Genomic DNA, 17,917 nt, shown 5'->3' with positions numbered 1-17,917 from the left:
CAGCTTTGTTTGGTGGTAACATCCACTGGCATTTGATTATGCTGTTTTATAACATGAAAAACATGCATAAAAGCAAGATTCAAGTTGTGTTTCCTGTGTTGCTGTGCAATACAAGTACTACTTCCACCAGTACTACAAATACGGTAATGGAGCAGATGGATATGAATGCATTATAAAAGGTGCATTTATGAGGAAAAGACACTGTAATTTATGGAGATTATATAATTTCATTATACACAAAATAGATAGATAGATATAAACCTTGATGTAATTAAAGATCTGCCGCTGTGAGGGTGGTCAGTGGTGGATACAATTAGTACAAAGAAGCGTTTCCAATTCCAATGCTCACTAGTTTTCTTTCTTCTAATCCTAATTGGTGACTCTGGGGTTATAAAATACACAGTAGATGGATGCTTTATTTATTCCGAGTTATAAATCTATATAAATGCATACATTTTGTTCCTGATGTGTCACCTGATGAGCGATGAAGCCGTTTCCTTGAACGGGACCTCCCAGGTAAGAACCCAGAGATTATCCGGCTCAGCCAATCAGAGGCTGTAGATTTCAGACGTTGGAGACACGACCAGCCAATCACCGAAAGGGGGGCGGGGCTTGCCCCCCTCCCAACCCCCTAGGAAGCTTATATACCATAGCAACATAGATACTGCGGCTATGGAAACCGACCACCTGCGCTTGCGCCAAACGACATTTAATTAGCAACTTAGATGGATGTGATTACTTTTCGTACTGTTAACGAGTCGGCTGTTACTCGTCCGTTTTCCTCTCCGCCGGCTCTGACTGGATGATCACCGCCCCCCCCCCCTCTCTCTCTGCCCACTGGTTCAGGTGACCGCCTCAATAATAAACCGCCCCCTCCCCTCGGAGATGCTGCTGTCTGTGGATGACAGCAAGACCCGCAGGACCGAAACAAACGCTTGCGCCGCTCGTTTAGAAAGTAGAGAAGCTAGAAAGCGAGCTAATATCTGACGAAGAAAGCTGCTTATTCCTGACCGCGTCTGTTTCTTCAGGGTCATTTTTTTTTCTTTTTTTTTTTTTTTTTTAAAGCCACGAAGCTCAGCTTAGAAGAGCAAGAGGACGACGGAACCCCCCCCCCCCCACCCCCAAGCTAGTCTGAAAGTCAAGCCGGCGTTTCTCTCCACGGTCGCAGCGGCAACTCGGATTGCAATGACAGACTCGGTCGTGGACAGCAAAGCGGAGGTCAAGCAGGCCACCAAATATGTCAAGGAGACCGAGAACGTGGCGGAGAAATACTCGGCGCTGACCGTGAGCAAGAACAGCAGCGATGTGAACATGAACGTCGGGGAGATGCCCTCCGCAGCGTTCACCGCAGTCCCCACGCTCAAATCCGTCAAGAAGGTAAGAAACGTGATGCTCGCCATCAGTCACTGCCATTGGCCAAAGACACCGTGTGCACTGTAGGCAGGGACATGTGAGCAGGATGCGTTCACGTTGGTGCGCACTGTGCTGCAGTGAACTGTACCGCAGGACACTGTACAGTGGGGATTTTTGTTAACTATTTATGAGGCGCAACTATAATGTGTTGTCTGTAGAGAGCTTAATGGAGCTGCGATGTGTTGTTGGAGCTCTCCATCCCAAGCTAAGGTGCATAATGGTGATTTTTTTTTTCCCACCATTTAAAACACACAGAAAGCCTATGAGAAGTGAGGCTTCGCTGCCATCACATGTGGAATTTGTATAATCATGGCTTTTATCTTAATTATCACTGTGGTAGCAACATGCAATTTTAAAGAGGAACTTTCATCGAGGCTGGATTATTGTTCAGAGCTGCCTTCCTGTTTGTCTAAATCACACTGCATAAAACATGCCAGCATCCTGTAGGCAGGCAGGAACCAAGTCAAAGCCAAGCTGAGCCCTTAAACCTCTGATTCAACCGCCTGAGAAAAGTGAACAAATGCCCGGGCTTAGAGTGAGGGTCTGCATACTAAGTATGAAGTCTTTACTCAGGCGAGGTCTCCAACCCACCTTGAATTACAATCACACAGCGTTGAATTATTTAAAAGGTGAGTTCGGCGTGTAAATTAAACCTGTAAATCTCAGGGATGTCGATATTTAGCGCACTCGGCCGCCCATGTGTGTGGGCATCATCGCTGTTAGAAACGGGAACAGGGTGATGAGCGGCAGCACAATGTGCGCCGTTGAGAAAAAGGCCTTGGGTTTCTTGGCAGTCGTGCAGTGGCACAAAACCAGAAGAGGTGGTTGTTCATTTTATTACAGGTCCTACCACTGTGTGTAACAGCTGGCAACAGGCGGTGGATAAACATGATACAGACAGCCCACTGAATCCTTCTTTTGTGTCCCCGAGAACATACCTGCTCAGATGTTGAAAATAATACAAAAGAATCTTTGTTGGGAAAGTTTTCAGTTTCCTGGACCGACCATTCTCAAGTGGAGCGCTGGGGAGGGTGGCATAGGTGTGGTGATAAAACCCACCAACTTTTTAGGCCATAGTGTTGTTAAGTTTTTCCTCTCTATTGTGAGGCAACTTTCTGCGCCTCAGGTTGACCTCTGACTTGTGACACCTGTGCCTCCTCCCGGCACAGACACACATGCTCCCTGGACACTATGGTTTTTGATATGATTGTAATTTATAGCCTTTTTCTCACGTGTTTGTAAGTAATTTGGCAGATTAATGGTATCTTCTAACTTCTGGCTATTGTTGCCTAAAAATTAGAGTGATCATAAGACCAGTGTCCAGATTTAAATTGCAAATTTCCTTAACATCTGTATTAATTATAAATGTATAAATAATCTCAGAAATAAGAAATGCAGTGTTTTATAATGTGGAAAGTAGAATAACTGCAGTTGTCTAAACTGTGGCAGGATTGTGAGCTTTACCAAACTGATGAACCTGCTATTTTGCTGCTTGCATGTATGTAAATTTTCATCTTGTATGTCTTAAGTGCATGTTTTTACATAAAATTGTCCATAAAAGCTGGACACAATAATGTGAAAGGAAAGAAAAAAAAAACTATTTTCCCAGCAGCGGGGCTTATAGAGCTGAGAATATCTGCTCAGACCCCCTGTCTGACAAGGCAATAACGTGTGGACTGTGAGCTGCCTCGGGGTGCCTGATAGAAAACATATTGGATGGTAGGAATGCGCACTGCGCTTATGAAAACAAAGCAGTGTGTTATGAATAAATGTGAGAGCCTGGTGTCAAACTGAGCCTTCTGTTGGCATGGAAAAAAAAACAACAGAGTAAAACAACTACTGCAAATGACTGAAACGAAAAGAGACAACTGATTTGAATGGAAGCAAATAACACACGAGAAGAGTTGAGGGGTTCCTGCAGTGCCAGATGAGCGACAGAAGTGTGTAAACGCAATTGATGCTGCAAATTAAAAATGAGTGCGCGAAGGCGGATGAGTCAAAGAACATTACTACTGCCCTCCCTCTTTCTCTTCGAGTCCGTCCTGCGGTTATATAATACGCCTCGTGGTAATGGGACTCACTCGTTGTGACTTGGTTCATGTATCATTATCTTTATCTGAGTCCCCTGGGCTGTTTTACTTATAATCTGAAATGTTTTTTGCCTTATTTTATGTATTATCTCATTTTGTTTGTCTGCCAACATTGAGGGCAGAGATGCGCAAAGATCAGATGCAGTTTTTTTTTTTGTATCCCCTGGCAAGTTTAAATTAAGTTTTAGCAACATGCAGTACAGTAAAACTCTTAAGAATATAGCATTTGACAGTTTATGAGAGCGGGGATCATAAGAGTTTATCCAGTGAGACTCTGACTTGGAGGCCTTGAACATTTTCTTTAAAAAAAAAAATGGATTTGAGTACAGTTGTTGTAGTGATAAAATATTACAGTTGTCTCTTAAAGTCCAACTAGCCATATTTAGAAACAACACATTGTCCTGCTATTCTGCCATAAAAAGTCTCTTGCGTGTGTGTACATTTATAAACACCGGGCGAAAAACTCACCATAAGCTGAGAAATACAACACACCCTTCATTTTCCTTCAGTGTCCGGGTATTGACACAGGATCCCTCCTGAAACTGCCAAAAGTGTGTGTTTTCGGGCATTCTTATTTCTTAATATTTCCCTCGCACAACTATGGGAACAGTGTGATAATGTCAGGAAATAGTAGCTTGACATTCTTCCACGTTTGTTTATGAAATATAGTTGTGCTTTGCCTTGGTAACAAGTGGAAGTTATAGGATCTGCTAAAAGGTCACATAGCTCTGGAGGAAGGATTAGCATGGTGTGTGTTTTTTTTCACAACACCGCATAATCGGTCATGCATGCATTGATCTATACAGATCAAAGGAAATACAGTGATTTTTTTTACTACACGCCTGAACTTCACTCCTTTACATTTGCCTTGGCATCCGTGCACAGTTGTGCGTGTTTGTGTCTTTGACTTGTTGAATGCATGTTGATTTCGGCGAGAAGGCGCTTTAATGGCTTCTAGCTAAGTCGTCGGTGTTCTCTTATGTCATGTCTGCCTTGAGCCCTTACACCACTGACTGATAGTCACACTCTGCAGCTTAAGTCTGTGACCTGGCTTTCTATCTAACGGAGAGAAGGGGTATTTTTAGCCGTAGGATGGGACTGGATGGGACGCTTATTGATGCAGCAGGCTAATGGAAACAGGGTTTAATTCCTCCTGTCAATCCCCTTTATTTAGTCGTGCAAATTAGGAGCACAGGCTGACGGCGCGCTTACGCGGAATTCTGACATATTTCTAGTGTATACGCGCATTTCAATTGGCCTGTATTTGCAGCATGTTCCCGCATTTGCTCATTCGGCACTAAAAAATCCCATAAAATACGACCTACTGACTTTAGCAGCTGTTTGTCAAGGGCAGGACCAGAGAGAGAGAGAGAGGCTCGGTTGGAATCGACCTCCCCCTTTCTATCTAGGCCTCTCTCTCACTCTCTTTCTCCCCCTCCAGGTTGGCCATTAGAAATCACGGTAATAGGTGGGAAGCTCCCCCCACCCCCCCGGCTCTGCCTGGGAGTGTTCTGGGATAATAGCATCAGGGACACCTAGTACCATCACACAGAGGACACACAGGCACAGAGAGGTAGGCTGGCAAGCTGGAGATACCAGGCAGTGACTGGCAGCTATGGCACACAAACATGGGCATGGGAGAGAAAGGGTGAGTTCCTCTTAACACGTCACAGGGGACTTGTCGTGCGCTAGATATCCCACACACACAGATGAACCCGGGTTGTGTTGGCACGTGTTTTCTATCTTTTTATTTTGCAGTTGTCTGAAATGTTTTTTTAGTGGGGGAAATGAAAAGTTAAAAGTTCTATCGCTCATCAAAAGCTCAAGACTGTTCGCACAGCTCACGTTTAGGAGAGTCATCTCTTTAGGAGTAACAGAAACACAACGCCGCCTTAAGTAATACATCATTAATTAGATTAACTTCTTCTTTTACTCAAAGCTGCTGCCGCGAGAGAAAAGCTCTCAAATTTTTTACGTCTTCAAATTCGAGGGAGGACGATGCAGAAATTCAAGAGGCTGTGTAAAATGTCTGCAGAATCCTCAAGAGTCCGAACTGATGCAGAGTAAACATTAAAGTCCTATTTTGCAAGCATGTGAGACAGACCACACTCTCAGTTGTGAAAACAGAGACATGCGGAGATCACCCTGTCTCACAAGCTTCTTGAATTTCTTCTTACTGACACACAGTAGGTTGTTGAAGCCCAGGTGTTCCAATGGAAAAAAAAGGACTGCGAGTTAAAAAACATTTAATGAGTAAAGTTTGCACTGTTTCTGATACGTCTTTTAAATGAAGGGAGCTCACAGCGTCAATTATGGTTATCACCGAGTAGACGTATGGTTTTGTTAACGTCATCTTGATATTACCAGGTAACTGAGTCACGGTTACCTGTTACAAATTATTCTCTCAGCATTTAGAGAGAATCTGTCAAACCTTTAAAATTTTCTTTGCTCTTCAATGTAAGTCACAGCTGCAGGTCAATGTATGTACGGCACACACCTGATGTTACCTAACTCACTGTTATTAGTCTGGCGTCTGTGTGTTCCCGGATTCATCACCTGTGTGTTGTGTCAACTCTGCCGGCCTCCTCGCCAGTTTGTAGTCCAAACACGCGATTATGGACATTTAAAATAAGAGAACACAGGAACTGACACGGCGCCGTCAAAATGTAAGAAGATATTGGAAAGCATTTTTCGCTGACGTTTCAAAATGAACGTCCGCAGAAGAAGGCAGAGGCGTGTGAAGAGCCTTCCTCCCGCGACCGTCAGTGATTCATTATAACCGAGCGTTACGACGCCATAAACAAAAGTGATCTGGAAAAATCAAAACAGCAAAAAAGGCTTTCGAATGACATCTGTGGACATGCGAAACTTGTTGACAGAATGACGACACAGGAAAATGTCATCCAGGAAAAATCTGCCAGCATTCCAGCATGGACAAAATGTGTGCACGACAACATACAGTACTGTGTTATGACATTACACAGTGTCATGAAAAAGACAAACTTCAAAAGACATCTTCCTTCACCAAGGTAGAAGATCTGGTTTCATCGTCAGTCGCAATAATAGAGGGTACTGATCAATCAAATTTATCTCTTTCATGCACCTGCAAAACTTCCTGTTTCCTGTGACCCAGAACTGAACCTTAGAGTCACATTTCTATAAAGAGCCATGTGCAGTATATCAGTTTGTAAAATAAAAATTGCGATTTTGTGTAGTAACCTCAAAGACCGAAGAGTTGAGACTTTTATTAAACGCCAGACTAGAAAGTAGCCGAGCTAGCTGTTTGCTGATCCAGTTTATGTGTTTCCGCGTCTTTGATCTCGGGCCCTTTGAAGGTTCGGGTTGACAAATTGAATCACAACCAGCAACACCAAAGCCTGCCCAATTTGAACAAAGCACAAATCGCGGAGCAGGAGGGAGAATCTAAAAATAGGCTTCGGTTCCCTTCGTCCCGATCCACCTTTGATTCACTCTTACACGCTGGTTTCTCTTTAAAAAGGACAGTTTTAGGGGCTGACACAGCGAAACGGGACCAAACATAAACCAGCAGAGCGGACACGTTATGTAAAGCGTATAACAGACTCTCGTCACTTTCAGTTTGTGATGAAGATGCTACATTTTGTTCCCTCTGTCCTGCGCAGATTATACCATTAGAAAAAGTTAGAAAAATCATTGTCCATTTTTGTCTCTCTCGTCAGATCCAGTTTGCGAATACAGAGGACAAACAGGAATTCAGTAAGTACCCAACCAAGGCAGGACGCCGCTCCCTCTCACGGTCCATCTCGCAGTCCTCCACAGACAGCTACAGCTCAGGTACGGCACATCCGAAAGATTAACCAGATGCTAGAGCTAAATCACATATCCAGCACATTATTGCAGAAAACAACATGCATGTATGTGCACATTGGCAGGAGACACAAACAAGACTCTTCAACTTTCACATAATGGATTTGAAGTATATATTTCATAACTGACTCTTTTGTATCCTATAGCACAAAAGTGACCTTTTGTTTTCTCCTCTCCGTTTCCCAGCTGCATCCTACACCGACAGCTCCGATGATGAAACTTCCCCCCGGGACAAAGCCCAGGTCAACACCCACGGCAGCAGCGACTTCTGTGTGAAGAACATCAAACAGGCTGAATTTGGCCGCAGAGAAATAGAAATTGCGGAGCAAGGTACACTCATTGGCACACTGTGAGCATTTCAAAGACTGATTTGGTTCCATTTCTTTGTACTTTATAGCAGCATAAGTGAGGAAAAATAATAGGTTTTGATGAAGTACTCTCTGAATTTTACTTAGCGTGGTTAGAAGTTTATTGTGTTTTTTTTTTCTGCACGCGGAGGCACTCAAGAAGCTGCTGTATGAATATTAAAAGTTGGTTTCAGAGTTGCTTCTGATTTTATTTCTGACACAGCCAGATATGTCGAGAAAACATTGTCGTTCTCAAATATGTATCACACAGCATCTGTCCCGAGCTGGGGACAGTGTCAGTGCTGGAAACCTCTGTACTTTTCATTGTTTGCTATATATGTTCTTTTCTTCTCATCACAAGCATGTGTGTTTTTTGTGGACTCTCTCTCCGGCTGTTGACATTGCCCATGTGAGCGATAAGTGTGCATGAGTGCTCAACAAGTGTTCTTAAAGCCTGGGTGGCAACAGCTGCTGCTGACTTTGTTATTCAGTCATTTTTTTTCCCTTTTTACGGCCATTTACTGCACATGTACCTCATATAAAGTATAAAGTCTATGTTTTTGTGTTCAGAATGGGTTCGTCTCTCTCCCAAACAAAATGTCCTTTCACCTGCCTTTTAACCGGCCTGCTCCTCCCCAGACATGTCTGCCCTGATCTCCTTGAGGAAGAGAGCCCAGGGAGAGAAGCCACTGGCTGGGGCAAAGATAGTGGGCTGCACCCATATCACGGCTCAGACAGCAGTAAGTCCTCCACTTCTTATTCGCCGCCGGTTCATTTCAGTGTTACTTTTTCCTGCCTTTGTTCTCTTCTACCTCCTCATGCGTGTTCCGTCGTTCCCTTTTAGGTCCTGATTGAAACCCTGGTAGCTCTGGGCGCTCAGTGCCGTTGGACTGCTTGTAACATTTACTCTACTCAGAATGAGGTGGCTGCTGCTCTTGCTGAGACAGGTGAGATCCTCTTCACTGAGACTGATTTTACACAATCATGAGGGACTCTACTATCAAGTACTATTAAGGATTGTGATGGTTTATGGGTTAACATTGAAAATATAAACATGTATATTAAAGTTACATGCATCCTAAGGCACCTTATAACTGAACATTGACCAGTCTTTACTCGTGCTTTCACTGTGTAATTCACGCTGCTGGTCAGCCACCCTCTCATCCGTTGCCGGTCTCTGCCCTTAAGTGAGTGTGTTTTGTTTCCTGCAGGGGTGCCCGTGTTTGCATGGAAGGGTGAATCAGAGGATGACTTCTGGTGGTGCATCGATCACTGTGTCAACACTGAAGGCTGGCAGGCCAATATGGTATCACCACATAAGAGTCCCATGATAGATTTAACACCCGCCTAAGTCTGTTCCCGTTTGACAGGTTGCCTTTCACATTTTGATTCGGTTTAGATCTTGGACGACGGTGGAGACTTGACCCACTGGGTGTACAAGAAGTATCCCAGCGTCTTCAAAAAAGTCAGAGGCATCGTAGAGGAGAGTGTGACCGGGGTTCACAGGTGAGATGAGCAACCACAAAACCACACACTGGCACCCCACAATTTATCAAAAATGATAATAATAATAATACTATTCGTTTTGCAAGTACTGACTGATAGGTCCTTTAATTCTGAGCTAAAACTAGAAGTCAAAACAAACAAGGGTTTATGAATAAGAAGGTAAAATTTGGCATTTGAACCTCAAAGAGGTCAAATCATTTATGCCCAAAATCAAGCTCTTTCAAATTATTATAATGAATTAGGTAGTTTTTATTTATATGACTGGTTGGAGACATTAAAATAGCAGTGAGACATGTGGTAAATACAAATACTACAGCAAGGTCAAGTTACCTGACTATAGTACTGTGGAGTAAGTAGCAGCTGACCAATACTACTATATGGTAATTTAACACTGTGACTGCTGTACTAACAACTCAGTTAATCTCAGTTTGACATAAGTTTCAATGGTCATCCAAAATAATTAAGCTTTTTTTTATTTATACACTTTGCATCCTCAATTATCTCCCCCCTTTGCTTCTGTCGTCAACTTTTAGAGTTAAGAAAGTAAGAAACTCAACCTAGGAAAGTCCACTGCTGTAGTACTGTTTTTATTGGTATTAAGATGCTTTTTAATTCTTTTTCCTTTTTTTTTTTATCCTCTAGTTGGAGTTCAGCTAAAGTTTACACCATAAACATGTTAGCGTTATAGTAGAGAGAAATATTTATTTAAAAATAAAAAAAAAACTCACATTCCCAGTGGGTCATAATTGGGTGGGTTAAAACACTCATTGGTTAAAAAATGCAATTAATAACTTCAACCTAAATATATGTAAACTGGGAATGAATCGAGCTCCTAATGGAAGCATTTCCTAATGAATCACATACTGTGTTTACAGTATACGCAGACAAAGTCCCACAGACAGTAACATACGTCACTTTAGTATTAATACACACTGACACTGCATCTTTAAAAGGTCACTGGCCTGATTTGGCTGGAGAGCGTCTGAGAAACATGACACAGCTCGACTGCTGGTCACAGCGGCTCCACGTGGACAACGCTCAGTGGAGTCAATTAACCAGACGCTCATTTAACCAGACAGTGGAAGGTCACACAGAATTGCGCTTGTGTGTGACAATGATGTGCATGTGTGGTGCGTGTGCATGTCAGCCTGGTCATGTTTCCCTTGTGCCCTTTCAGGTTGTATCAGTTGTCCAAGGCTGGTAAGCTGTGTGTCCCTGCGATGAACGTGAACGACTCCGTCACCAAGCAGAAATTCGACAACCTTTACTGCTGCCGTGAATCCATCCTGGACGGGTGAGCGCAGTGAATCCTTTGCACGACATAAGATAGTGTTTGCAATCATCCTGCTGCTGCTCTTTTCTTTTATAACAGTGGGGGGAAACTAACTGTATGAAGTCCAATGTGATCACGATGTGCGATTTTTTTTTTTTTTTTTTCTCTGCCAGCTTGAAGAGGACCACAGATATAATGTTTGGAGGCAAACAAGTTGTTGTGTGTGGATACGGCGAGGTAATTTATTCTTTGATGAAAAAAAACAACCCTCTTTCATATTGAATCACCGCAGTTTTACTGGTGCTGCAGACCTTTTTATTGCACTGCCTTGTGGTCCGTAGGTGGGAAAAGGCTGCTGCACCGCTCTGAAAGCCCTTGGAGCCATTGTGTGCATCACAGAGATTGACCCCATCTGTGCCCTGCAGGCATGGTGAGTCACTAACCATTCATCACCACAGCAGCCAGCAGTAAATGTGCTCTCCCGGCTTCAGTCTCTGTGTTGTGCACTGCATCAAGTATTCTGTCAAAGTAACAAAACGCAGTTGTGATTTGTTTTGAGCGGGTTTCTCTTTTGTCTGGCTACAACTAATAAATAATAATCTGTGTATTTAACCACGCAGCATGGATGGCTTCCGAGTGGTCAAGCTGAGCGAGGTCATTCGGCAGATGGACGTGGTGATAACGTGCACTGGTACGGCGCCACATGCTGTGACATCCATTACTTCTGGTTCCATAATCATAGCGTCTTACTTTAAATATTCCGGTAGATTCTTGCGGGCGAAAAACCAGACTTTTAATCAAAACAATGCTCTTTTGGTGTTATGTGACAGAACTCTTAGCGACAATTTAGGAGTAAATGGTTTGTTAGAACAAAAACAGATTTTTTTAAATGACACTTTCACACTCGTTGGCTGTTTACGACACATCACTGTTCTCTTCTTTTATAGGCAACAAGAATGTGGTCACCAGAGAACAGCTTGACCGAATGAAGAATGGCTGCATCGTCTGCAACATGGGACATTCCAATACTGAGATTGATGTGGTAATTTCACTGTGTGTTTTGTATGTGTGTGACTTTATTTCATAAACATCTCTGTCTGGGAATCTCTTTTTAAATTCTTAGCTTTGAGAACCCGCAAAATATGACAGATTAAGAGGAGGGGAGCCTGAAACCAGAAAAAAAAAAAAGATTTTGATATGTTCAATATGTAGAAATGGCATGTAAAATGCACACGGGTCCACAAAAAGTCATGAAACTAGTACTTTGGACAGCACTTTAGTTAAATTCTCAGTCAATCCGTGCGTAGGATTTAGTGCCATCTAGCAGTGAAGTTGTAGATTGCGACACTTTTAGTGTAAAGACACCTTCTCTCACCCTTCTCGATGATTAAGAATGGTTCATTATAAAAAAAAAGCCAATAGTTTGTAGTTCCAGATGATTTTACACTAATATATATACTCCATTCGAATGCATGTAAGGCAAAAGGCTGAATGAGAGGCTCTTTATTTAGCTCAACTACAAAATATAACGGCTTTAACGGAAGCAGGCTAGTATTAGAGGCTGGCCTCTGTTTCTTCATGTATTGTTTTGTTCTGACCATTTGCCCAGTTTTAATACAAACCCATGACTTACTGACAGTTTCAAATTAAAAGCTCATTAGCGTTTCAACTGACTGAAACCCAGCAATTCTTCTAACAGCTTTTATTGTGAAACATTTGGTGGCACACAAGGTGCCACAACAGTCCAACAGTGCTAAAAGATGCCAAAGAATGTAGTCTACGCTGTGACTAAAATATGACAGTGATACTTAAGATGGGAAAACCCCACAGTGTTGGAAATAGTTTGTATTGTTAAACATATTAAATTAAAGGGAACCAGGAATGTATATTTAAGTTTTCAACCACCAGCCATTATCTAAGACTTAGCTTTAATCTTTATGAAATATATTCAGCTGAGTTCACTTGGAGTGAACACATATGTGACACCCACCTTTACCAGTTCTTACCTCTTATATCCACAGGCGAGTCTGCGCAGCCCTGAGCTGACCTGGGAGAGGGTTCGCTCTCAGGTTGACCACATCATCTGGCCTGATGGGAAGAGGGTCGTCCTCCTGGCAGAGGTAACGCCCCTTCATACTCCTGTGCCCCCACACACATTTCATAACATCGCTGTTCATGCTCTTTATGTGCTGTGTTATTTCTCAGGGTCGCCTCTTAAATCTGAGCTGCTCCACAGTGCCTACGTTTGTGCTGTCCATCACCGCTACGACTCAGGTTGGTAGCGCTGCCCTGCAGGAGCATGTTGTGTTCTGGCACAGCTTGTGAGTCCTGTAGTCATTGTGTGGTCTGTGTCGCCCGTAGGCCCTGGCCCTGATTGAGCTGTTCAACGCTCCAGAAGGACGTTACAAACAGGATGTGTATCTCCTGCCCAAGAAAATGGGTAAGAGCGTTTACACGGAAACTAACTGTGCAGTTTCCAGCTGTTTGTTTTTACCTCGGTGAAATGTTGCTCGTCAGGATTTGACCTATTGTTCAGTAAATTAATGAAACTGTAAACTTTATTCAGATGCTGTGGATTAAAATCAGTCTTATTCCTCCAGACGAGTACGTGGCCAGTCTGCACCTACCAAACTTTGATGCCCATCTGACGGAGCTGTCTGATGAGCAGGCGAAGTACATGGGCCTCAACAAGAATGGCCCATTCAAACCCAATTACTACAGGTGGGTTTGTTTCTCACCCACTGTGTTTTATTACCAATCCCTACATTTTTAGCCACTGTATTTTTATGTACTTATAATATGTATAATATATGTGTATAAATTTCCTTCACAGGTATTAATGAGGACGCCTCAACGCACATCCGCCCTGGGATTAACAGAGATATCTATTTTATTTTCTAAAAATAAAAGGAGGAATTATTTTAGTTATGCTGAATGTAACTTATTAATAGCACTTCAGAACTAGTGTTAAATATGAAACTTAAGACTAAGACAATATATAATGTGTAACCAACTAACATTTTACACGTCATGTGTTTAGAGCCTACTTGCATGCTTTGACGCGTATGTACGTAATTTAGTTGCTGCCGATTATGTCACTAGATCATAGAGTGGTTGATTTGTTTGTTTACCCTATTTACGCACAGTGCCAAAAGATGGCCCATGAGAATGAAGAGGAAGACGACGTTTATTGTTGAATCGGACAGTGAAGATTTTATGATTACATTCCACGAGCCAGAGTTTAGGCAGAGCCACAATAAACTCTGTGTCACAGTGTACATTATTCTAGCTTGTTTTATAATCTCTTTGAATGGTATCTGCATACATGCCCTACAAGGTAGCATCCAGTCGTGCTTTTCACTTGCAGCAAAGAGCAGTAATGAAATATAGCACTTGTTATGACAACAGTGTGATCTAATGTTATTTATTTTAGGAATTTACAATAGCTTGTAAATGTCGGATGACATTTTATACTCCTGACTTGCGGAGCTGGCAGTCAACACTCACCCTGAAATGATCGTAAAACTCTCTCCCGAACAAGTGCACAGTCGACTAATTCATCACCAAGTTTCCATTTGCTCATTCAAATTCCAACTGAGATCACTCCCATGTATTTCTGACTGGATAATGCCTTTAAGGCCATGATATGAATGTGCCTTTTAAATAATTTGCAAGGAGTAAATATTAGCACTGACCTTAATTAAATGATCAATTCCTTTTGTCCCCCCGCCCCAAAAACCACATTTATTAGATGTCTTCCTTCCACTGCTTCTGGTAATTACTCTCTAATGTATGAGCTGTATGTTGAGAAAATATATTAGACTTAATGTCTGGCATATGATTGTCGCTGTCTTAATTTGATCCAGCCGGGTCACCTAAAGTAATGTGATCAAGTGTAAACCATGTATGTAAATGAATGCATTAAATCAGCAATAAAGCCCCTCTTTTTAACGGAGAATATTAAAGAAGTCAACGTGTGTTCATATCTAGAAGAATCAGACCTGTGGATTAAAGAGAGAGAGAGGCCTCTATAGGTCAGTAGTTGAGAGGTTATTCTGTGTGTGTATTACTCCGGGGATAAAGCCACAGACCTCCCTCCGTGTGCCTTAGTGCTACATTCTCCACATTGTTTTTTCCTCACGGTCGGCCCCGCTGGCCGAGCGTCAAACTTCTGTCCCTCTCTGGAATATTCACCAGCTCTCGCGCACCAGGCCAGCTGCATTAGTTTCTAATATTAACAGTTCAGTCATTGAGCTCGCAGGAGGAGGGACTTGGAGTGTTCTGGAAGTCCTGGTTGTAACTATATAAGCGACGGGCCTGAGTCTGTCCAGGCATGAGTTTCAGAAGAAACAACGGCAGAAAGCTGACGCGAAGGAGACCGCTCCTGGAAATACTGCTGCACTTTTGAAAGAGCTTATCACTGAAAGTAAGTGGCAATGGTTTATTATCACATTCTAGATATACACAGTTGAATGTTTAGAGCTGAAGCAATAGTGCAGACCTGTTAATGTTATTATGACACAGGGTTCAGATGTCATTTGAATCATTACTACAAAACTACATTAAAAATTACATATCTAATGCTTTTATTCTGCTTTTGTATTAGATCTTTATTAATGATAGGTTGGAAGATATGTTAGTTTGAGAAAAATATATTAATATTTATTTAATATTTTTTATTAAATTAAAGTAATTACACACCCAAGAATTACTAGAGACTATAGCTTTACCACTCAACCAGTGTTTATTGACCTTAAGAGCAGCTCCAACATATGACTGTGACAATTACAATGCAATGTCTCCTGAATCTCTCCAGGAACTTCACAAGAACGAGCAAGATGTCCTCAGCTAAAGGAATCTCCATCGGCATTGATCTGGGCACCACCTATTCTTGTGTCGGGGTTTTCCAACACGGCAAAGTGGAGATCATCGCCAACGATCAGGGCAACAGGACCACCCCCAGCTATGTGGCCTTCACCGACACAGAGAGGCTCATCGGAGACGCTGCCAAGAACCAAGTTGCCATGAACCCCACAAACACAATCTTCGATGCCAAGCGGCTCATCGGAAGAAAGTTCAACGACTCGGTCGTCCAGTCTGACATGAAACTCTGGCCTTTCAAGGTGATCAGCGATAACGGAAAGCCCAAAGTTCAGGTGGAATACAAAGGGGAGACCAAGGCGTTCTTTCCTGAGGAAATCTCCTCCATGGTGCTGGTTAAAATGAAGGAGATAGCTGAGGCCTACCTGGGACAGAGGGTGTCAAACGCAGTCATCACAGTGCCAGCTTATTTCAACGACTCCCAGAGGCAGGCCACCAAGGACGCTGGTGTGATCTCTGGACTGAATGTTCTTAGGATCATCAACGAGCCCACAGCAGCAGCCATTGCCTACGGCCTGGATAAAGGTAAAAGAGGAGAGCGCAACGTGCTCATCTTTGATCTCGGCGGAGGCACCTTCGATGTGTCCATCCTGACCATTGAAGACGGCATCTTTGAGGTGAAATCCACGGCGGGGGACACGCACCTCGGCGGGGAGGACTTTGACAACAGAATGGTCAGCCACTTTGTAGAGGAATTTAAAAGAAAGCACAAAAAGGACATCAGCCAGAATAAGAGAGCGGTGAGGAGACTGCGCACAGCTTGTGAGAGAGCGAAGAGAACCTTGTCCTCCAGCACCCAGGCTAGCATTGAAATCGACTCTCTGTTTGAGGGAATAGACTTTTACACCTCCATCACAAGGGCACGTTTCGAGGAGCTCAACTCGGAGCTCTTCAGGGGAACACTGGAGCCAGTTGAGAAAGCCCTGCAAGATGCCAAGCTGGATAAGTCCAAGATTAATGAAATTGTCCTGGTTGGTGGCTCCACGAGAATCCCCAAAATCCAGAAGCTCTTACAGGACTTTTTCAACGGCAGAGACCTCAACAAGAGCATCAACCCAGATGAAGCCGTGGCTTATGGTGCAGCTGTCCAGGCTGCCATCCTCATGGGTGACACGTCGGAGAACGTCCAAGATCTGCTGCTGCTCGACGTCGCCCCCCTGTCTCTGGGCATTGAAACTGCAGGTGGCGTGATGACACCTCTGATCAAACGAAACACCACGATCCCCACCAAGCAGACTCAGATCTTCTCCACGTACTCGGATAACCAGCCAGGTGTGCTCATCCAGGTGTATGAAGGTGAGAGAGCCATGACCAAAGACAACAACCTCCTGGGCAAGTTTGAGCTGACAGGCATCCCTCCGGCTCCTCGAGGCGTACCGCAGGTGGAGGTAACTTTCGACATCGATGCCAACGGGATCCTGAATGTGTCCGCCGTCGACAAAAGCACTGGCAAAGAAAACAAAATCACCATCACCAACGACAAGGGCCGCCTCAGCAAGGAGGAGATCGAAAGGATGGTGCAGGAGGCCGATAGGTACAAGGCTGAGGACGACATGCAGAGAGAGAAGGTCACAGCGAAGAACGCCCTGGAGTCCTACGCCTACCACATGAAGAGCAGCGTCGAGGACGAGAATATGAAAGGGAAGATTAGCGAAGAGGACAAGAAGATGGTCATCGACAAGTGCAACCAGACGATTTCCTGGCTGGAGAACAACCAGCTGGCGGAGAAGGACGAGTACGAGCATCAGCAGAACGAGCTAGAGAAGGTGTGCAAGCCGATCATTACAAAGCTGTACCAGGGAGGGGCGCCGTCAGGAAGCTGCGGCAACCAGGCGGGAGGCAGCTCTCAGGGCCCCACCATCGAGGAAGTGGACTAAAGCCACAGGCTTCAGCATTTTTAATAAAAGAGTTGTCACTGTTGTTTGGTACGAAACATTATTATGTTTTATTTGACTTGTTATAATAAATACACTAGAAAAACACAACTGCCTCCCATTTGTTCTTCTAATGCACAATTTACTGCCCTTTTTTTATGATGACCCACTTTTTTCACAAGAAGAGACTACTGACATCATATTTCAGAGGATCTCTTGAAAGTTTTTATGACCTCCTTGCTGATAACCTCAGTGCATAAATAAAAATGCAGACTGTTTCAGCTGCACTTTAATAGTAACACATAGTAAAAAGTTGAGGTGATAAATATAAGTGGTGGAATGCATCTATCGCTAAGTACATTTACTCATGTACTACACATAATTTTGAGTGGGGAGCTGTTAATGAGGCCTGGGCGTTTGTTTTTAAACTGCAACCAGCTTTCAAGACACCAAACACTTTGTCACACAAGCCCACTTGGTGTTAAATAATCATTTTAATGGCTTTTTGCAGTTTTCTAGGAACTGTGAGGGTTGCCGCGGGCTACTTTTGATCATATCAGATTTCAAACTCATTTAATTCATTAGCGTTTGAAGGTAAGTAACTATACTTATTAAAAAAATAAAATTAAAAAAAACTGTACACACAATATTTTGGCTGCAATTTGCAGGTACTTGTTTCACTACAAT

At 43.2% G+C, this 17,917-nt stretch overlaps 2 protein-coding genes across 3 annotated transcripts; both read left to right on the top strand.

Annotated features, from left to right (window-relative positions):
- The first annotated feature begins 653 nt into the window (after positions 1-653).
- Positions 654-14,433, top strand: ahcyl1 (adenosylhomocysteinase-like 1). 2 transcript variants are annotated; one of them, XM_047610829.1, is made up of 17 exons: positions 654-1,377; positions 7,202-7,316; positions 7,536-7,679; positions 8,336-8,436; positions 8,541-8,643; positions 8,908-9,002; positions 9,096-9,202; positions 10,380-10,496; positions 10,649-10,712; positions 10,817-10,905; positions 11,096-11,166; positions 11,423-11,517; positions 12,497-12,595; positions 12,681-12,749; positions 12,837-12,915; positions 13,076-13,196; positions 13,309-14,433. In XM_047610829.1, exons 1-17 carry the CDS (start codon positions 1,186-1,188, stop codon positions 13,313-13,315), a joined length of 1,668 nt encoding a protein of 555 aa, XP_047466785.1. In that variant the 5' UTR covers positions 654-1,185; the 3' UTR covers positions 13,316-14,433. The 2 variants fall into 2 exon arrangements, with proteins under 2 accessions (XP_047466785.1, XP_047466864.1); XM_047610908.1 differs by lacking the exon at positions 654-1,377 and adding an exon at positions 5,011-5,151.
- A 309-nt stretch (positions 14,434-14,742) lies between these two features.
- Positions 14,743-17,338, top strand: hspa1b (heat shock protein family A (Hsp70) member 1B). Its single transcript, XM_047610711.1, has 2 exons — positions 14,743-14,901; positions 15,292-17,338. Exon 2 carries the CDS (start codon positions 15,314-15,316, stop codon positions 17,231-17,233), a length of 1,920 nt encoding a protein of 639 aa, XP_047466667.1. The 5' UTR covers positions 14,743-14,901; positions 15,292-15,313; the 3' UTR covers positions 17,234-17,338.
- Positions 17,339-17,917: the final 579 nt, after the last annotated feature.

The sequence above is a fragment of the Mugil cephalus genome, chromosome 1 (assembly GCF_022458985.1).
Source record: "Mugil cephalus isolate CIBA_MC_2020 chromosome 1, CIBA_Mcephalus_1.1, whole genome shotgun sequence".
In the NCBI taxonomy this organism is placed as follows: domain Eukaryota; kingdom Metazoa; phylum Chordata; class Actinopteri; order Mugiliformes; family Mugilidae; genus Mugil; species Mugil cephalus.
This window is presented reverse-complemented; position numbering and strand designations above follow the sequence as displayed.